The sequence below is a fragment of the Cygnus olor genome, chromosome 21 (genome assembly GCF_009769625.2).
Source record: "Cygnus olor isolate bCygOlo1 chromosome 21, bCygOlo1.pri.v2, whole genome shotgun sequence".
NCBI lineage: Eukaryota > Metazoa > Chordata > Aves > Anseriformes > Anatidae > Cygnus > Cygnus olor.
This window is the reverse complement of record NC_049189.1, coordinates 3,642,701-3,663,280: the sequence shown is the minus strand read 5'-3', so window position 1 is coordinate 3,663,280 and position 20,580 is coordinate 3,642,701. Positions and strand designations below refer to the sequence as shown.

General features: G+C 60.7%; 1 protein-coding gene across 12 annotated transcripts; it reads left to right on the top strand.

The window, feature by feature from the left end:
* The first annotated feature begins 252 nt into the window (after positions 1-252).
* KLHL17 (kelch like family member 17) lies at positions 253-19,914 on the top strand. 12 transcript variants are annotated; one of them, XM_040533342.1, is made up of 12 exons: positions 253-354; positions 9,050-9,302; positions 9,655-9,776; positions 10,233-10,454; positions 11,264-11,380; positions 11,940-12,153; positions 12,266-12,410; positions 12,612-12,779; positions 13,123-13,211; positions 14,261-14,334; positions 15,831-16,012; positions 16,581-19,914. In XM_040533342.1, the coding sequence occupies exons 2-12, from the start codon at positions 9,092-9,094 to the stop codon at positions 16,807-16,809; spliced, it is 1,773 nt and encodes a 590-aa protein (XP_040389276.1). In that variant the 5' UTR covers positions 253-354; positions 9,050-9,091; the 3' UTR covers positions 16,810-19,914. The 12 variants fall into 12 exon arrangements, with proteins under 12 accessions (XP_040389276.1, XP_040389268.1, XP_040389269.1 ...); XM_040533335.1 differs by lacking the exon at positions 14,261-14,334 and adding an exon at positions 2,833-3,317 and having other exon boundaries at positions 286-354; positions 12,221-12,410; XM_040533340.1 differs by lacking the exon at positions 253-354 and adding an exon at positions 15,371-15,478 and having other exon boundaries at positions 5,189-9,302; positions 16,581-16,954.
* The last annotated feature ends 666 nt before the right edge of the window (positions 19,915-20,580 follow it).

Sequence of the window (20,580 nt, the reverse complement as noted above, 5' to 3'; positions counted from 1 at the left end):
GCCCACCGCAGGCGGAGCCGCGCCCACTACGGGCGGGGCCACGCCCACCATAAACGTAGCCACGCCCACTACGCGCGGACCTGCCGAACTAAGCGCGGGGCCACGCCCGCTAACGTCTTAACCACGCCCACTAATGCATAGACCACGCCCACTAGCGTCTTGGCCACGCCCACCGAAACGAAGCCGCGCCCCCCCGCGGGCGGAGCCCCCTCCCGGTCCCTCCGCAGCCCGGCGCCGAGCCCCGCCCCCAGCCCCGCCCCCAGCCCCGCCCCGGCGCGGGGCCGGCGCGGGCAGAGCGGAGCCCGCAGCACCGGGCGCCGGCACCGGGAGCGCGGCGGGGCCGGACCGGGAGCCGTGAGTAGCACCGGGGGCCGCGGGGAGCACCGGGACCGGCCCTGCTCCCCCGCACCGGGACCGGGAGGGGTGTGGGGGGAGCCCCCCCCCGGGGCCTGGCGGCGGCGGCGGCTCCGTGCCCAGCCTGCAGCGGCCCCGGGGGACCGGCGGTGGCGGCGGGGCTGGGAGCTGGGGGTAATCCGGTGCGCCCCCGCCGTGTGCAGCCATCCCGGCTGTGCTCCCGGTAACCCACCGGCCTCTCATCACTGGGGGGGGTGGGGGGGGCGGTGAAGGGCACCGGGAGAAGCCCGGTACCTCGGGGGAACGGGGGGGAGGCGTCGGGCTTGGGGATTTATTTATTTTTTTTCCCTCTTGGCCTCTGCGGTGAGCGGCGGGAGCCGTCCTCCCTGCTACGGCATCCCCGGGCCTGGGGCAACCGCCGCTCGGTACCGGGGACGGGGGGGGTTCGGCAGCCCCCCGGTAGTGTTCGGGGGCTGCCCCGCTCCCCGCACGGCCACGGTGCCGTGCGGGGTCAGGAAGGGGCACAAACGGTGGCCCGGCTTTTGGGGGGTCTCGGTATCCCGGGGGAGTCCCCGAGAGGGGGCAGGGTGCTCCCGGGGTGATTCAGCACCACGGGCATCCCGGGAGCACCGGGAGGGTGCCGGCGGCTGGTGGAGGTGAGCAGAACCGTCGGCTGGAGGGAGCCTCGGGGGGGCGGGGGGGGGGGGGAGGAAGGATGGGGACCCCCCGACAGGTTTGTGGCAGCGTTCGGGTCCGTTACGATCCCAATTAGAAGGGGCTCGGGCCCCAGCGGGTATCGCAGCGCTGGTTTTAGGAACGATGGCTGTAAGGAAGGCGAGATGTTGTAGGCAAGCTCATGTGCCTTCGGACTCTGGTTCCTCCATGCTGCACGGACCCCACGTGGGAAGGTTATCTGCTATCTTAATTTTTTTGGGGGCTCAGGTAGGGTTTTCTTAAAAGTAATCCCGGCCATCGCTTCTGCTGGCAGACAAGAAGGATGTTCGGAGGAGAACTTGTGCTGCTGGACAAGGACGGGGGCATGGAGGTGCTGCAGGCACCCCGGCCCCGGTGTGCTGCTGTGGCACGAAGGCCTCGTGGTTAGGGGCGCTACAGCCAAGCGATCACCTCCGTGGAAGTTTCCCTCCTGATCCGGGAGCGTCTGGTGGAGATGTCTTCAACGAGGCAGTAACGTGGGTGTCTTGGGTGTAAAGATGTGAATTTCCTCCCTGAGAGCTCACCAAGCAAGCAGCATCCAAATCAGAGCAAAGCGGGAGCCGGCAGGGGTGGCAGTAGCCCAACCTCTTGGCTTGGTAGTCCAGGATCCGAATGGAGTCGCTCCTTCGTGCCTGGGGTTACAAGGAAGGTCCCTGGTCGTCCCTTCTGTCGGCCAAGGGCAGCTTGGTGGCAAAGAAACCTCTCTTCCCAGCCCACCTCGTGCCCTCCATCCTTGCTGTCCTCAGCACCAGCCTGGGGCTCGAGGAGGCGTGCCCTGAAGGCCGCAGGTCTGCTGGGGGGCCTCTTCTGGTCTTGCTTCGGTCCATTGCAGGCCCAGCAGCCCAAAAATCACACAGCCTGGCTCAAGTCTGAGCTCTGGCTCCTGTATTTCCTCAGGTCCCGTCGCTTTGTCTCCAGCCCCAGAGGCAGGGGAGGCCTCCCCCTGAGTGTCCGGCCCGCAGGCCCCACTGCCTGCCGTGCAGGATGCAACCCGTCACGGGCAGGAATTTGAGCTTCTTCGGCTCCAGTTCCCAGCTTCTGGGACCCTGCGTGATGGCTGGTCCTTCACAGCTTCCCCAGCGAGTGGTTTTGGGGAGTTTTCCCTGGTCTCTACCTCAGACCTGACCTGGTTCAGTCAGAGATGGCTCCTCGCCCATGATGCCCGGTCTCCTGGCCTCTCCTGCATCCCCACCTTGCTTCCATCTCTCCCCGGCCCTGCTTTAGGCTGAACATCCTCTGTCCCACAAACACCTGCCCAGGAGGAACCATTTTGCATCCCTCTCCCACAAGTGGCAAGGACACGAGGGCTCCAGAGGGCTGCCTCCGGGTGCCCCGAGCTCCGGTCTCGTCTCTGCTCACCTGCCTGAAAAACGAGGTGGGGACGGAGATGTGCCTCACAGAGGAGGTCAGCAGTACCACACTGATGGGCAGTGCTTAAGCAGCTGTTAATTAGCGCTCTTTGCTGCCTGGAGACTTGCTCCATGCCCACGTGTGGAGGTGTGACACTGCTTGGGCCATGATATAGCACCTGGTCTGACAGCAGCTTCTCTCCCTTTTCTGCGGAGGGATGCTAGGAAGGGGCAATTAGGACGTTTCCAGCCCTTGGTGGAAGCAGAGGGCTTAGATTTTGTTTGGATTTTGGGGTGCTTTGTGCTGGGCTGTAGGAACTGCTGCCTGGCCTCGCTGCAGCTGGAGACCTGCACATTTTGCTGAGCATCTCGAGGCATCTTTACAATTGACTTTCCATTTCTTGTTTCTTCCCAGTATGGGAAGCCAAAACTCTTCAGGTCCTGGCCCTCACACCCAATCGCTTGGTGTGACCCAAACGTTAGCACAGACGCCCCTACGTCCCTCAACCGCGCGGTCCTGCTTGGAGCTGCTGCCATCCCCTCTCTGCAAGGCGCTGAAGGCGAAGGCTGCAGTGGGAGCTGTCTGCAGGAAGAGTTGAAGAGGGTGCATGAGAAGGGTGTTTGCCCAGGTAGGCACCAGGCGAGCTGGGCTAAAAACCTTTCTCTTTCAGTTATGGGAATATCCTGGCGCTGAGGTTCTGCCTTGCACCCCCTTCTCTGAGCAAATTTGCTTCTGATGATGGACTGGGATAACTGGGAGCAACTTTGTGCTGGGTTCCCAGACAAAACACCCCGGGAGAAATGGGAAGAGAAGCTTCAATTAGAGGAGACCTCCAGCCTTCCGTGTGCACCAGAACCTATTGATTACAGCCCGCTGAGCTGCTGAAAGGCACTGACTAGGTCAATGTGCTGAATGCCCTTCTTTGCCTGAAGCCAGCGCTCTGCCTGTGCTGGAGAGCTGGCAATCGTGTGCGCTTCGCCCCTGCCCTCCCCACCCCCTTGCCAAGGCTCCACATCCTCTCTGGCAGCTTGTCACTTCTCTGCAGATGTCTAGACAGGAGGATTCAGTGCGTGTCAGTTATGCCTAATTCATTAAAAAAAAAAAAAAAAAAGAAAAAAACCACCCTACTGAGAGCCGGGGATTCTCAGCCCTGCAGACTCAGCGCTGCCTGTGGTGCCCCTGCAGGCTGGCTCTCGGCAGATTTATTCCACCGGTCGCAGGATCCACGGCGTGAGGGTTTCGGGGACAGGAGGTGGACGCGTGTGTGTGTGCCGACAGCGGGTGCCACAGCCAGCCCCGGAGGGAGGGGAGGGGAGGGTGAAGGGATTGGGATTGATGTGCATGCTCATAGCAGCTGTCTGTCCTTGCAGTTTATCACAGCCCTGTGTTCTGGCCGCGCTCCTGCCCTCCACGGCGCTCATCGGGAGCTGGGAGAGGGGCACGAGGCATCCGAGCCCTCGGTCTGGCTGCCAGAACCCTCCAGCTTCCCCATCGCTGGTCCCTCCCGAGGCAGAGCTGGTGCCAGGATGCCAGCTCCTTGCCCCGTTAGGTCGTATTTCCGTCGGTAGTTGCAGTCCTGACCTCTGCATGGGTTTATTTTATAGGTATTTACTGCCGTAAATCAGTCGTGGTGGCTGGATCCGCAGCTCGGAGCAGCTGGTGCTGAGCCGTCAGGGCCCTCTGCTTCCTCACCATCGTAACGTGGGCTCTGCTGGGCTGAGCACCCGATTAGCCTTGGGTAAAAGGACTGAACACGAGCTGCTGCGTGCTCTCGGTGTCTGCTCAGGCTCCCGGGACGCAGGCGGAGGGAGGACGGAGTGAATTTCTAACCGAGGGCGCGGGGGTTTCTGTCTGTGATGGGACGGCCCTTTCTGGGGACAAGCGCCCAGGTTTAGTGCCTGCTTTGCGTCTCAGCCCCGGGTGTTTAACGACTGGAGGATTTCCAGCCCGCTTCGGTTGTGTTTGTTGCAGAGAAGGGAGCGGGGGAGGTGGGCATGCGGTTATATTTTGTAATCAGCAGCGCCAGGACCTCGGAAAGGAGCAGGAAATTTGGGATACCCGAGTTGGGGCAGGAAGGGCAGGGGGAGTCCGTCTGCTGTAGCTTGTGAAAACAGCCCCGGCGTCTCAGAGGCGCCTGCTGCAAGAGGATTACTGATGCAAAAATACCGCTAGTCATCCTAAAGCTTCTCTTCAGAGGCTTCAGAGCCACGGAGGGGATTCTCCAAAAGGGCTGGCTCAGCGCGGAGGAGCCCTGCGCCTAACGGGACTTCCACAAAGCCCCGAGGAAGGGGAAAATTTGCGGGCGGGCCGGCAGCGTTCCCAGCTGGATGTCTGGGTGCTGGTCCGTGCCCCCGTGGTGCTCTCACTTTGCGGCAGCACAACGGCAGCTATTGTTACTGCCGGCTCAGCTGGTCGTGTCTTATGACTGCTGAAGGGAAGGAGCGGTCCCCGGGAGCACAGGAGCACATCCTCTCCCTGCTCCAGGAGGGGGAAGAAGAAGCTGCTCGCGATGCTGTGCACACCCAGGGGTTCCCCGTGCCCCCTTTTGGGGGGTCCCTGATCCCTTTCCCCGAGTTTTACCACGTGCTGGGTGTCCGGGCTCCTTGCTGAGTGCTGCATGCAGGAGGCTGCTGCTGGGAACAGCCTGGGAGCCCTCTCGGAGGGGCTACAAATAAAAATTCCGAGGGATGGTGTAGGGGAGAGGAGAATGCACTCGGAAGCAGCAATCCTTTCTTTCTGACCCCGCCGCCAGCTCCTTCCTCCCCAGGGCTGTGGGGCTGGTTTCCCAGAGAAGGGGCACGGGGATATGAGGGACAGGGCACACGTAGGAGGGATGGATTTGGGCATAAAGCGCGTCAGGCCTCAGGGAATATCATGCCTTAAGAGGAGGGTGCGGCACCTTGTCCCCAGCACCCGGCCAGCTGCACAGGATGTCTCCTCGCTGGCCCGGCGGGCATAAAATCTCCATCCAGGGCCGCCAACAAGAAGCCTTTCTGCAGGGCCTTCCTGGGGAAAGGGCAGCCTCCGAGCTTCTCCCGGGAGGATGCTCAGTTCCCTGTTTATTGCTCAGCGCGCTTCTCTTCACTCGCGGCAAAACACGTTATTTTTTTATTTATTTTTTTTTTGTGCGGAGAGAACAGGCCTCCCTCTGGGCAGGGATCATTTGCATTAATTAGCGGAGCCGTTATGCACGGCCGCGCTCTGTCGCATAGGAGCCAAACAAACGCCTTCTTTTTTTTTTTTATTTTATTTTATTTTTTTTTTTAATTCTGTCGTAACCTAGGAGTTATTACAAGTCGGCCACCGCATCCGTTACAGCCGCTGCGGAACACGTGCGCCCAGCCTGCCGCGTGCTCCACAAAAGTGGGCTTGTGTTTCCTTCCCCCCCGCCGGAGCCCTGGACACTGCCTCCCTGTCTCTCGTGGTCCAGGCGCCGTTCCCCGTTAATTATATCTTCGCCGGGCTCGCAGCCCTTCATTTCCTGGGAACGAGGTTTCACAAGGAAATGAGGAATAGTTAGTGCTGCCGGCGAGGCTGGGAGCTCGGCGAGCAGCGGGAGCAGCGGTGGGGCGCCCTCTCCCTTTTTCCCCCCACTGATTTTATCCTGGCTGGTTGAAGCAGAAGAGCTCTGACGGGAGCGAGTCATTTCAGAGCAGAAGGAGGACAGGGGCTCTGTACCCACTGCAAGCCTTAAGCCAGACCCGTGCCGGTGGTCTCCACGTTTTGGGATGCGGACCCTTCCCCACGGTGCCTGCGGGGCGCAACCCGTGGAGCAGGGCATCAGCTGCCAGCCTGCCTGCTTCGGTAACCCTGCAGAGCTCGGCGTTTTTATCACGTAAGGTGGTCCTGGCTGGTGATTTTCTGGCATTTTAAACGCGAGTGTGAGCCTCTGCGGTGCTCCTAGGCAAGGCACCTTGCTCGAGGGCCCCCTGGCACAGCAAATCAGCCTCCTAGGGTTTGTCGTGATTCACCTCTGCGTGCGCTGATGCACGCAGCCAGGAGGCGGGGAGGCTCTGCAGGAGCTGTTTCCCTGTGCAAACCCTAAGGGAGGGACCGTCCCGTGGGCTGGGGATGCTCTCGGGATCCCGGTGGCACTGGGGTGGCTGGGATGGGATCTCCCTCGGGCGCTGCTCCCTGCTCGGTCGCTTCGTAGCTGGCGCTGCACGGGGCAGCAGGGGCGAGGGGGGCACCGGTGGGGCTTCACTGAGCTCTTCGGAGGCTCACTGCAGGGAAAGATAACGTCCCCCTTGTCACTGCCTGCGTTTGTACTTGCCCAAAGTCACGCAATGACTCAGTGGCAGGGCTGGGAAGAGAGCCCAGGACTTCCGACCCTCCTTGGAAATGCATCTGATGGCCGGAGCTGGAGATGCAGCGGCATCGCGGTAACCTTCAGCCCGCCGCGCCCTCTCTCCCCGCTGCTGGAGCCGCCTCGTGCGCTGCCCTCCAGCCCGCCTGGGGAGGCACAGCGTCCTCACGAGCCTGCCAGCACGCCGAGCAGCAATCCCAGCTCCCCGCTCGCCTCTCCTCTCCTGCCCTGTGCCCTCGCAGTGCTCGGGGGGGCTCTCGGTTACAGCTGGGGCACCGCTGCCGTAGCGATGGGGAGCAGTGTGCTCGGTGGGGTATCGCACAGAGGATCGGGCTTGCGGCTAGGAAGGGGAATAAAGGAGAAGCGGTGTCTGTTCTCTGCCACTAAACCAGGTCTGGGAAGGGAGCTGCTGGGCCCGGAGAGATGCCGAAGGGCCTTCGTGCAGGCACCTCTCGGCCCGGTGCCCGCGCGTGTTACCTGGCGCAAATGGGGTGCCCCGGGGACGTCGCAGCTTTCTGAAAGCTCAGCTGAGGGGCTCGGGAGGGGAAGGCCGGTTAACGCTTGGGATCTTCTTCCCTTTCAAGGGCACAGCAGCATCCTGCTCTCACTGCTGGGAAGCATTCGCTGTGTGCCCATGAATCCTCCTCGCTGTCACTGCGGTGGGGAATCTCATATCGCACTGGTGATGCGAGGAGAAGAGGGCATCGCAGGCCTCCCTCCTGCTCAGAAAAGCTGTTTATTCATCTTTTTCCCTCCCCCAGACTCTAGTACGTGATACAACTGCTATTTAAAAATGAATAGATGGCTGCTTTCGTGGCTGAGCAGGCACAGCGTGGTGGGCTTCTATTTTTAGGCTGAGCGCGGCTGGCGACGTGGAGGTGTCGCGAGGAGCAGGGAGGCGGAGGGGATTCTCTCGCCGCAGGGATGCGGGGGCAGGCGACGAGCGCAGCACGCTGGCTTTCTTCCTCCCAGCTGCCTTTTTTCTCCTGCTGCCTCCCCCGGCTCCCTCCTGCTGCTCTCTTCTTCCCTCCCCACTCCCCCAGCTCGCCTTTGGGTGCCGCTGGGCAGGGAGGCAGCCAAATGCCTTTCGAAACGCAGGCAGGAGCCTAGATGCTCACGGCACGGAAAGGAGAAAAAAAAAAAAAAAAATCTTTGCACAAATAAATGCCCTTGTTTAGGCATTTTTTTGTTTTCTGAGAGCTCAGCAAGCTCACGCTGCTGCTCCCCGCGTGCCCAGAGGCGTGCGCACAGGCTGAGCTCTGCATCGGGTCCTGGCCACTCGGTCGGTGTCTCTGTCCTTTGCTGTCTGTCCGTCCCATCCTCCTCGTCAAACGAGCACTGCCCGAAGCCCAGGGCCAACTGCTGGAAGGACAACATCAGCCGGGGACGGTGCAGGGGGGCTCGGGGCTCTGCTTTGCCCCCGCTGCCCATTGGGACCGGAGCTGCGGCAGGATGGTCCGGGGCAGCCTTGGGGTTGGATGTGCCTGGTTAGAGGACACGTGGGGGGAGTGAGACCAGCACGTTAAAGCGTGTGTCCCCTGTTCCCGTAAAGGAAAGCTCAGTCTTTGTCCAAAAAGAGGCTTGAAATATAAAAAAAAAAGAGAGAACCAATCCCCAAATCTGCAGGGTTCTGTGCTGGGGCTGTGCAGCTCTGTGCTACGATTGCCTTTGCCCTCTGCCTCGTCCTCCCGAATTGTTTTTGGGCAGCTCTTTGGGCTTACCTTCTGAAGGCAGGTGCATTGCAAACCTCCTGGCATCTTCTGGAAGCAGGAAGAGATCAAGCACCGCTCAGAGGGCTGTGGTCCATAACGCCCCCCTTGCATCTGGGAACACGGCATTCCCTGGTTGTTACTTGTTCAGTCTGGTCCAGGTTGTCGTGTTCGCTGTCTCGAGTGGTTGATTTAAAAACGTGCTTGACCAATGCAAGGCTGGCAAGCCCTGGTGGGACTTCTGAGATCAGTGCTGATGATGGGACGGAGATGCACACGGTCAGGCTGATTTGGAGGCGGTGTAACTTCGCGGAAACCCAGCGGGGTCACATACACAGAGCAGTGCCCTTCTGAAGGCGGGGAGGAGGATATTGATCCAGAGATGAGCACGGCAGGGAAGCAGTGGGTGTCAGCGCTGCCACAGAGCAGCGAAGAACCTCAGCATCACCTTGCACGACTCGTGTCCCTCCAGGGACCGTCCCCTCCCCATTGCTTAGGAGCAGGGTGCTGTTTCCCTGGCAGGAGCTGGTCTTGCTTGGGGTCTTTGAGGAGGACCCATGGGAATCGTCAGGGTCTAGAGCTGTTCTGGGTAATGCTTTGTTTCTCCCCCCATCAGTGACGCCGAGAAGGGAGATCCCACCCTCCACCACCCGCAGCCATGGAAGGCGGCGTGCAGCTCCTCAACCGCGACGGCCACAGCATCTCGCACAACTCCAAGCGGCACTACCACGACGCCTTCGTGTGCATGAACCGCATGCGGCAGCGCGGGCTGCTCTGCGACATCGTGCTGCACGTGGGCACCAAGGAGATCAAGGCCCACAAGGTGGTGCTGGCGTCCTGCAGCCCATACTTCCACGCCATGTTCACAAGCAAGTAGTCTTCCTCTCTTCTCCGTGGCACGGTATCCCAGCTCTTCACAATCCCCTTCCCTTTCTGCCCTGCTCCTGCCTTGTGGAAGGATGATGCCTGTGTATCATCTCGGTGAGCAAGTGCATTCCTCATTTGGCTCCCTTCCGTGCGGCAGTTTGCCCGTAATCCCCTTCCCAGGTGTCTTGATGCCCGTCCTGCAGACGTGGACCCCATTCCCTGCTGCTTCTCCCCGCGGAGAAGTGGGCAGGAGACCTTCCGTGGCCGTGATGCCGGGCTGTGGATGTGGCTTGTTCCATATACAGCCAAGTCTGCTCCCTCCCGCTGAGGGACTTTGTTCGTGTGTTGCCCCAGATGAGATGAGTGAGAGCCGCCAGACCCACGTCACGCTGCACGACATCGACCCGCAGGCCCTGGAGCAGCTGGTGCAGTACGCTTACACGGCTGAGATCGTGGTGGGCGAGGGCAACGTGCAGGTAGGAGCCTCCCCAAATCCACCCTCTCCACAAAGCCATTCTGTATGAGGCTTACCTCCTGGGGATCTTCTCGCCCTCTGCTCGGGACTTTCAGCTGTTGTTCTGTGATGCCACCCGCGTTTAGCAGTGGTCAGGGAGTTCCTCTGCCCTCCTGAGCCCGGAGATGTGGTTTCTGCAACTGCTTCCTTAAAGCAATATGGCAATGGGCAGCTCTAGTCCCGAGCATCTGCCATTCTCCTGCCATTTCCTAGCCCTTTGGGGTATCGTGGGTGTCCTTCTTGGCTCTTCTTAAACTCAGTCCTGTTGGAAACAGAGAATACTCTGTCCTCTATGTGCTTTTGTGCATGAAGCCGCTCAGTAAACCTGTTCTGCCATTGACCTGCAGTGGGACAAGGGTGAAAATGGTGTTTCCTTGCCCTGGAAACTCCCTTTTTCCCCATTCTTTTCCACTGCCAGACACTTCTTCCCGCTGCCAGCCTGCTTCAGCTCAACGGCGTGCGGGATGCTTGCTGCAAGTTCCTCCTGAGCCAGCTCGACCCATCCAACTGCCTGGGGATCCGGGGCTTTGCCGACACGCACTCCTGCAGCGACCTCCTCAAGTCTGCCCACAAGTACGTCCTCCAGCACTTCGTGGAGGTGTCCAAGACAGAGGAGTTCATGTTGCTGCCCCTCAAACAGGTGAGGTCCTGCTGGAGACGTGAAGGTGTGGGCCTGGCGAGGCTTTTCTTGCTCTGTCCCGGAAGGCACAGCCAGGAGCCCAAGGGGCCCACAGAGAGGGGACAGGGTTTGGCAGGGAAATGTAGCCAGAATCCGTGCTTTGGTCCTTTCTGTTTGACGGGGAAACGATACGTGGAGGAGTGCCGTCAGAGAGCGAGCTTAATCCCCTGTGAAATAGGGACGGGAGGCTAGCAGGGGGGATAATTGCTGGTGCTGGTGCTCGCCACGTGAGCTCTGGGTGCACTGCCCTCTGCCCGGGAGCACAAGGGACACATCTCCCTCTGTCCGTCCTCAGGGCAGAGGGGAGGGAGCATTTCTCCACCTGCTCCAGCTCTGTCATCCTTTGGCAGGCGAAGCGAGCCTGCTGGGAACAGCCAGGGCACCTGGCTCCCTCCCATGAAATATTGAAGGGACGCGTGCGGGCAGAGCCGTCTGCCTGAGCTCACTGATGCTTATTGGAAGTGTCAGGCACTGCAGCGGCTTCAGACACAGAAGGGGGGGAACGAGCCAAGGAGGGTGGCCGAGGGCAGAGCTGGCTCCGCACCCGTGCTGCAAGGAGGGGGAGCTGCACCTGCCTGCCAGCGGGGACCCAGCTGCCCTGCGGATCCTTCATCCGGTGGCTGTGCACCCCTCGGCCACCAGCATCTGCAGGGGGCTGCTCTCTGCCTCTGCCAGCGCTGTTCCGCTGGCCACTCACCTGCCTGTGGGAATGAACCCCTTGCTCCTGCGCTGTGCCGGCTGACACCTGCCTTTTCCATCCCTCTCTGCAGGTGCTGGACCTCATTTCCAGTGACAGCCTCAACGTGCCGTCGGAGGAGGAGGTGTACCGGGCTGTGCTCAGCTGGGTCAAGCACGATGTGGACAGCAGAAGGCAGCATGTCCCCAGGGTGAGGGAGTCTGCTGGGTTCAACCCGCCAGCTCCCAGCGTCTGTCGGGGTGGGAACGGGGCTGGAGGAAGCTGCGGGGTGGCCAGGGGGCAGGGTGGCCCCGGCACCGGGCAGGGTGTGGGCAGCAGAGGGGGATCAGCCCCGCCTGCAGACTTTGTGAGCTTTCCCATGCGTTCTCAAACAAGAATCTCAGGCAAACGTAATCAGAGACTTCTTTCAACTCGTGCCTGTGTCTCTGCACCTTGGAGCCTCCTGCCATGGGCACGCTGGGTGCGGGAGGGCTCTGCAGCCCCATGGCGAGCGTCACTGCTCATAGGATGAGTGCTGGAAGAGGATGAGGGACGTGTCCCACGGGGCTGAGGGCTCCTAGCCCTGCAGGGGCAGTAAGGCAGAATTGCTGGCTGTGCTGCCCTTTGCCACCAGCTGCCAAGCGAGCAGGATGCCACCTCCACGCAGGAACAGCCTTGTCGGTGTGCCAGGGTTTGTGGGGGTGGCATGGGGGCTACAGTAGCCAAATCCTTCCCGCCCCACTGATGGGATACGACCCCTCTCCCTTCAGCTCATGAAGTGCGTGCGGCTGCCCTTGCTGAGCCGGGACTTCCTGATGAGCAACGTGGACACGGAGCTGCTGGTGCGGCACCACTCGGAGTGCAAGGACCTGCTGATCGAAGCCCTCAAGTACCACCTCATGCCGGAGCAGCGAGGGGTCCTCAGCAACAGCAGGACGAGGCCACGGCGCTGCGAGGGGGCCAGCACCGTGCTGTTCGCTGTGGGTAAGGCACCACCAGGGAGGGGATTGCCCCTTCCGCGTGCGGATAGCCGTGCAAACCCACTTCCCAGGGCCTTGGGACTGTTGTGTGCTCTGCTTTGCCGTCCCATGCGCAGGTGGGGGGAGCCTGTTCGCCATCCACGGGGACTGCGAGGCCTACGACACGCGGACGGACCGGTGGCACATGGTGGCCTCCATGTCGACGCGCAGGGCCAGGGTCGGCGTGGCTGCCATCGGGAACAAGCTGTACGCCGTGGGCGGGTAAGGAGGGCGGGGGGATCAAGGAGGGGGCTGTCGCCACCTCTGCGCAGAGCCGTCTGTGCTCTCAGCAGGTGCTTTGGTGCTCTCAGCTTTGGAGGAAGCTGGGGTGGTGCCGGGGATCCAGGCCCTGGGTTTCTCCAGCGCACACCCAGGCTTCCCAGCCTCTCACACGTCCTCTGTTTTTTTTTTTTCCCCCTGCAGTTACGACGGGACCTCTGATCTGGCCACGGTGGAGTCCTACGACCCCGTCACCAATTCCTGGCAGCCCGAGGTGTCCATGGGCACCAGGAGGAGCTGCCTGGGCGTAGCGGCGCTTCACGGGCTTCTCTATGCTGCTGGGGGTTACGATGGGGCCTCGTGCCTGAACAGGTAGGGGATCGCCCTGCTGCGGGCTCCTCCGTTGCTCTTGCATGCACTGTCCGTGGCGCTGGGTGCCTGGGGAGCCCCCACTGTCTGCTCCTGACAGAAAGCCTGGCCCTGGCGTAGATTTCTTGCAATCCAGCTCGGCCTTCCAGTGTCTTCGGCCCAGGGGAAAAGCACCCCGTAGCCCTCTGCCACCACAGCCCGTGACCTTTGTTAGTTCTCCCCTCCGTTTTTCCCCTCCCTTTTTCCCAAGCTTTCTGGGGAGCTGCCCACGAGGCTGTGTCAAGGGGCTTTGACCTGGGCTTTGCCAGCGTCACACCTTGTGTTCCTGTGTCCCTGCCTGCTGCAGCGCAGAGCGGTACGACCCTCTGACAGGCACCTGGACATCCATCGCTGCCATGAGCACCAGGAGACGCTACGTCCGGGTGGCAACGCTAGGTGGGTGATGGCACGAGGACCTGGCTTCTGTGCAGACCGTCTCTTGCGTTTCTGGGTGGTTCCTTTTGATGTTCTTCTGTTCTAGTCGCTGCCTCGCCTTCCGCAGGTTCCCTGGCTGCGGGTGCGGGTAACCCAGCCGTCCCTCTGCTATGTCCTGACGTGCTCCCTGCCTTTGCCTTCCTCCTCAGCCTCCCTCGTAGCTGGGTTCCAGCACATTCTGGCAGCTCCCCAGGGGACCCAGTGCCCCCACGACTTGTTCCTCAGCTCCTTTGTGCTCACTTCTAGCTTGGAGCACGAGGGCTGGCTGCGGACGATCACCCATCCCTAGAAGGGAAGAGGACACCTTATGAGTTTTCCCTTTTGACAAGGGGGCAGTTCCCTTACTGACGATCCAAGCAGTAGCGTGGGGTCAAACCTGTCTCTGCTGGGGGTGCCGTGCCACGATGTCTCATGGCTCCGCCGAGTGACTTCTGCCCTTAAGGAGGATGTAGTGGGAGAAGCGGCCACCTCATTACTTAGTGCAGCTCTGGGGTTAATGCAAATACCACTCCCCCCCTGAGCTGGACCCCCGTGGGGATGCCAGGGCAGCACTCTGCTCCCCTTTATCCCGGCATCTGCTGCAAGACGTCCTCCGGCACCTCTCCCCTGCCTCGTTCTCTGCTTCCAGCTCTCGGTGCTGACTCAAGAGGCTCCCTCCCCTCCATCACCAGCTCGCACGCCGCCGGCCACGGCCTTTATTGGCTTTCCCCTGCTCCAGCCTCCGCTGCTAAAAATATCCCGTGGCTCTGGCGGGGAGCACTTGCAGCTCCCGTAACGAGGAGCTCGGGAAGCAGCAGGCGGACGAGCTCTTTGGGAAGCTTGCGGCGGGGCTGAGAGATTGCCCGATGAATATTTCACAGGGCTCCGTGCTGCAAGGCAGGGGGGAGCCGTGCGAGCCCCCTGGGGAGCGGGGGGCACCCACGGGGCCACCCCATGCGACGTTTAGGGGGGATTATGCGGGGACTGGGGGGCTTCAGCTGATTCCTGCGTGTGTCTGACTGTCTTTGCAGAAGGCAACCTCTATGCTGTTGGGGGATATGACAGCTCGTCCCACTTAGCCACGGTAGAAAAGTATGAGCCCCAGGTAAATCCGAGAGAAAGCGTGCCTGGTAACCTGTTTTCTTTCTCCCCTCCTGGTGGGTGTCTGACGGGGCCCCGCGGAAAGAGAAGGGCCACACGAGCTGCTGAAGGGTGTAGTAGAGGGCGAGAGATCTGCTGTGCGTGGTTTTGGAGCAGATAGTTGCTGTAGTTTAAGATGTGACCACGTCCTAGCGAAGTATTGCGGTGAGAGGGGAGCAGAAGGGGTGCCCAGCTGAACGTGGGCAGCACAGACCTGCCCGCCTCCTTGGTGGCACGTCCCCGTGCACAGCCGTGAAATGGGGCAATAGCAACCCCTTGTCCAGCTCCTCTGCAGGGGCAGAGCATCCGTGGGGGCAGCCCAGAGCAAATGAGCCTGCACCCACCTCCGAGATCTCTCTTTGAGGTTTTTAACCACCGGATCCCTCCGTATCCTCAGTGCCCCTAGGCCAGCTCAGCTTCTCTAGGAAGAACGGTTCTCATTCACGTCTCCCAGCTTCCAGCCCGAGGTTTTTGCTGCGTGCTCACCCAGGGCACTTAGCAGGGATAGCAGTCGGCTGGGGACACGTGTTGGGGCTGGGGACACGTGTTGGGGCTGGGGGCTCACAGCTCCGTTACAGCAGGCTGCAGAGCTGCAAAAAGATCAAAGAGGAGGTCCTGGAGGTTTTCTGTGAGCCGTAAAGCCACAGCCGTGCCTCGTAGAGGTTTGAAATAGCCACAGCTCCGTCCCCATGCCTGGTTCGGCTGTGACATGCCTGGTGGCCTGGCACAGAGCTCTGCTCAGGGGGTGGCAGGGCTCCTGCCAGCTGGGGCTGTGCTTTCCCGAGCCTGTCGGCAGAGGTCTCTCCTGGGGCCTCGCACTTCTTCCTGCTGGAGATTTGTTTCATTTGCAAACTTTGGGTTTGTTTGATAGCTCCTCTGGAGCCGCAGGAATGTCCCAGAACCCTGCGTTCACAGTCCTCCCAGGTGCTTAGCTGGGAGAGGGGGAGAAAAACCTTCCCCGTGGGAGCTGTGGATAGCGATAATTTGCCTCTCTCCTTCAGCAGGAGCAAACCAAACCCGTGCAGCGGAGATCTCCACCCTCCATCGTCCCACAGCATCTCTGCGATGCCCCCAGAATGGTTTTTGCAAGGGACGAGGGGAGGCTCACAGTTAGCTTGCAGCTCGTGCGGGCAGCGTGCTGTTGTCTGCCTGCAGCCGAGCTGGAGAGCCGGCTTGGCCCCGTGGGGCTGGGGCTGAGATGGCAGCCAGCGGTGCTGCAATCCAGCTCGCTGCTGCCGGGGCTCTGCAAGCAGCTCGTGGCCTCTGCTCCAAATAGCAATAGTGGGAGGGCTGCTCCTCGCTCGCCCGTTGCCCTGAGCTCTTTGGATGAAGGGGGAAGAGCTGGGGTCCTGCCAAAAGCGTTTTCTGGGGGGAGGGCTGTTAACTCAGCGTGGGTAGAGCAGGGGTGAGGGGAAGATGGCTTGTACTGGTGGCTCACGAGCAAACATTTCCCCTTCCCAGGTCAACACCTGGACGCCCATTGCCAACATGCTGAGCCGCCGGAGCAGCGCAGGGGTGGCCGTGCTGGAGGGGATGCTCTACGTGGCCGGCGGCAACGACGGGACCAGCTGCCTGAACTCCGTGGAGCGCTACAACCCCAAAACCAACACGTGGGAGAGCGTGGCGCCCATGAACATCCGCAGGTAAGGAGCTCGGGGCCAGGAGCTCGTCCCTCCGAGAGCTTTGCCGCACTTGGCACGGCGAGCGGCGCGCCGCAGAGCGTGCCCCAGGGGCTGGCCGGCCCTGCAGCTGGCTGGCTCCGTGCTTGCTGCACAAAGGCAACCCACGCGTCCTGCTGCTCTGCGGGGGATTTAGGGGTGTGCGTGTGTGCCAGGAGGGACATTCTGCAGCAGGCATTGTCTGCTGAGGGATTTATTCCCGGCTCTCTGCATGGCTGTACAGATTCAGGTGGTGCAGCTGGCTGAGGCCACGTAGATGTCGCTTGGCTGCGGGAGGATTTTAGGCTTGGAGGTCCAAGAATTTTAGGCTCCTGTTACTTAGGAATGGCACTTCTGCGGTGGGAATTGGATATCGGAGTGAGGGGAAGGACTCAAAGCTCTGCACTTCCCTCTGCCATGAACGCAGAGTTTCTTTTCATGGGGCATTTGTGAGGCTGGGCACCCCCTTTTGTGGGGTGGCAGAGCTCCCCCGCACCCCGCGTGTGCTGCGCTGGAGCCTCACACCCCTGTGGTCTCTGCACGGTCCTTCCAGGAGCACCCACGACCTGGTGGCCATGGACGGCTGGCTGTACGCCGTGGGTGGCAACGACGGGAGCTCCAGCCTGAACTCCATCGAGAAGTACAACCCGCGCACCAACAAGTGGGTGGCAGCCTCCTGCATGTTCACCCGCCGCAGCAGCGTGGGGGTGGCGGTGCTGGAACTGCTCAACTTCCCACCCCCTTCCTCGCCCACCCTCTCGGTGTCTTCGACGAGCCTTTGACAAAGGATCAGGACCTGCCCTACCTCAAGGGGACAGGGGCGCCTGGCGGAGCACCCGGCCGCCGTGGCCCGCCCCGCGGGGCAGCCGGTCGTTATAGGAGGAGAGCGAAGGCACCGGGTGCCACCTCCAGCCCCGGCACCCCCAGGGACCCCGGAGCCGTCCCCGCTCTCGGTGCACGCATGGGACCCTCACGGCGGTCAGAAATGTGCTTCCCGGGGGAGCACCCTCCTTCCAGGGGGCGAGGAGAGGAAGTACTCTCCGCCCCGTCCACAGACTCATCTCACCGCCCTCCCGAGGGGTGCGTATTTTCCTTTGGGGAGGGGAATCTCGAAATCATTGCTGCTTCTCGGATTCAGACGATCCGGCCGGTGCCGCACGGGCGAGCACAGCCAGCCGTGGAGGCTCCCCGGAGTCCCGTTGGGTGGCAGAGGTGGGCGGCGCTCCTCCCAGGGACACGGCCGAGTGTGCAAGCGCTCCTCTGAATGTCACTGTAGCCAAACTCTTTACCAAGCCTATCGTGCACTGTTAAAGACTCTGAGGCCACCGCATGGTTCTCAATGGTGTCTAATTGATGCCTTAAAATAAACGAATGACTGAAGCCCAGCGAAGGGACAGGGCCTGGAGGAGGCGAAGTTTGGAGACAAAGCTGGATGCAGCATCCACATCCCTCGGGGTTTCCAGGCTCAGCTGGCCCAACCTCATTCCCAAGGATCCCAACTGCCCGTCCCTTTGGGGCGGCCCCAGACGGGTGGATTGGACTTGTTTGCATCGTGCCCAGGTCGATGTCCCAGGTTCAAGTGGCCGTGTGGCTGCCTGCTCCCCGCGCGTGCTCCTGGTGCACGGTCTGGTGGGAACAGATCGGCCTGGCTGCTGCTCCCCTCTCTGCAAAGCAGGTTCTGGGTTCATGGGGAGGGTCTCGGTTCTTGAAGGAGAACGGTCCAGCCTTCTGAACGAGGAGGGTTGCCTGGTGTTACTTTTTTTTGGGTGTTAATTTTTCACCTTTTTTAATTTGAGTGCCAGTATTTTAATTTTAATTACTTCATATCCTTTTATTTTTACGCCTCTCCCGGTATTCCCCATCCCATCTGCTTTTAAGGCAGCAGAAGGGATGCAATTACTTTTCTTAATTGTTGATGAGATGATGACTGTGTCCTGGAAGACGTTCTCTAAAGATGTGTGGGTGTGTGTGCATGTGTGAGATACCATATGTACAGCGAAAGCAGCATGGAAGGGACCATGTGCAATTAGCAACTCCCTGGCAATTAAGCAGCCACTTTAACTAAAGGTTGAATAAATTAGCACTGTAAATCACAAGCCTGTCCTTCCAGACCCGCCTGTGCCGTGGGACCTCCTGGGCGGTTGCTTAGGATGCGATTTCGATGCGTGTGCTGCAGGGTGTGCGCGTTACAGGGGAGAGACTCAACCCCTGGTACCTCAGCGGTGTTCGCATGGGGCATCGGAACATGCTCTGACTGTTTGTTTGTTTTAGACTTAATGCCTTCAGCCGTGTGCCCCCGCTCCTTCTTGTTCCCCGTTTACAGAGTTCACATCTCACTTGTGATGGTGCCTGGCCTAAGTTTTCAAGTGGCGTGGGATTTCCTGCTTTCTCTTCTCCTTGGGGTGGAAAGAGAGCTGGAGACTCCCCAACTTAAGGCGATTTGTCCCGCGATCTGATTTCTCCTGGACAGGTGCCTGCATGTTTTACAAGCCCATTTACAGTGCCTAAAGTTGGACACCTGAAATTACCAGCTGCTCCTGAAAATCTAGACTGCTTCTCCCCCTGGCCTCTCCCACAAGACAGTCTGGGCTTCTCGGGCTGAGGAGGACGTTTTGTTTCTCAGAACAGACTTGAAATCCGCCTTTTGTTCCCCTGCCACTTCCCAAGACTCTGCTGGAGCCAGCCCCAGCTCAGCAGCTCTCCTCTTCCTGGAGATTTACGCCCTGTAAGTGGCCAGGAGGCTCTCGCAGGTTGCCTCTTGGGCAGCACGGCTGTAGGGCTGCCAGAAGTGGTGGCATTAATCTGCTTTGTGTGCAGTACTGATGAATTAGTGAAATCCGCATTGGTGTGCGTGCGAGTGTGCGTGAGAGAGGTCTCGATCCTTTTCTTCCCGTTCCTGTAAGCAACATCAGGATTTGAGTCTTTTGCTGGGCTCGTTTCAGCCAGCACATTCAAGGTGCGCTGGGCTTTAGGGTCCCCTATACAGGAGGAGCAGCCCGAAAGCCTCACGGTAGTCTCAGAAAGGGGCTGGTGCTGGGACGCTGAGGCCAGCGTAAGGAATGGGGTAAGGAGAGCTTCAATCCCTTGCAATTTACGCTAGAAAAGGTGTGCAATGCTGCCCTGCCTCCTGAGGGTCAGGGAAAAGGGCAGCGTGACTCCCGTCACCCTCCGGTTGGGTCCTGAGCAATACCACCACGGAGCCTGCTGTGCAGAACCCTGGGGAGGAGGGAGCCTTTTGTGTCTGACGTCCTAACTATGCAGGTGCTCACGGCTTTCCCCTAACGGGAAACGGAGGAGAGAAAGGGCGAAATCGTTCCCCAGCAGCTTGCGGGGGTCCAGAGCACCCCAACCCACACTGTGTGGACACGAGGTGTCAGCATCTGCCCCGGGGCGATCCCGGGGCTGGAATTGGTGCTGCACACCCCTTGCCTCGGCGGGGATGTGCGTCTGTGTGTGTGTCCGTCTGTGCGTAGTACCCTGTCCGAGCGGGGAGGAGAACCGTCCCGACCCTCTGCCGGTTTTAGTTCAGTGGCGTCTCGCCCCAAACGTCCCTCGTGCCGTTTCCCACGTGAATTTCCCCCGGCTGAGGGGCGGCTCCGGGCTGGCTGTGTTGATGTGCTTCGCCCACCGACCCCCCTGGGGGTTGCAGGGGGACGGCCGGGGTGGTCGGAGCCCCGACCCCGCACGGGGCAGGGGTTTGCTTGGCCATCCCGGTGGGCAGACCCCGTCTAGCCATGTCAACCCGTCGTCACTGATTTCTCTGTAAGTTATCTGACTTATTTATGTGGAACTCTGTTTCTCTGAATTTTTTGCACTACGTGGGACTGGGGAGGGGATACAAGCAATACGAGCCAACATGTACAATAAAGATGTTTTCTTGAATACAGGATCCCGTCTTCTGCATCCTTTCTTCTCCCTTCCCTGGCCCCACGAGCACGGAGACAGGTAGCACTGCCCCGTGCAGAGGGTGCTGGGCTGGGACTGTCCTCCCCACAGCAAAACCAAGGCAAAGATGCTGGTGGTGCTGGAGCCCGCTGGGAAAAGCCCAGCCCGAGGCACGGGGGCTTTAAGACAGACTGATTTACACCCCTCTCTGCCTTCAAATTCCACTTGGGGCTCCCCGGGAGTCCCGATCTCCAGCGCTGCTGACAGCTTTCCCCTGCAGTGGAAACGAAAACCAGCCGAGAGCCATCCTCCCTTACCTCCAGCTGTCACACGCCTCCTGCCCGGGGGCAGGAGCTGCTGCCTGGCCCCATGCGGCGGCAGGGAAGGCTCAGATCTGCCTCCACGAGCTGCTGCCACTCACTGCTGGCTAGGGGGGCAAATGCCAAACCCATTTCATGGCAGTCTGAGGAGAGGCGGGGGGGGGGGGGGTGAAAAGGGCAAGGAGAAGCTGCGTGGCAAGGGGTAACCACGTCCCGTGGGGGCCCGGAGGGGAATTTTCCCATGCATGCGTGAGCCTACCCCTGCGGCAAAGCCCCGATGGTGCAGAGCAGCCGCAGCACGCCTGGCTGCTGCCCTGCCCTCCTCCTCACGGCTCCCTAGGCTCAGTC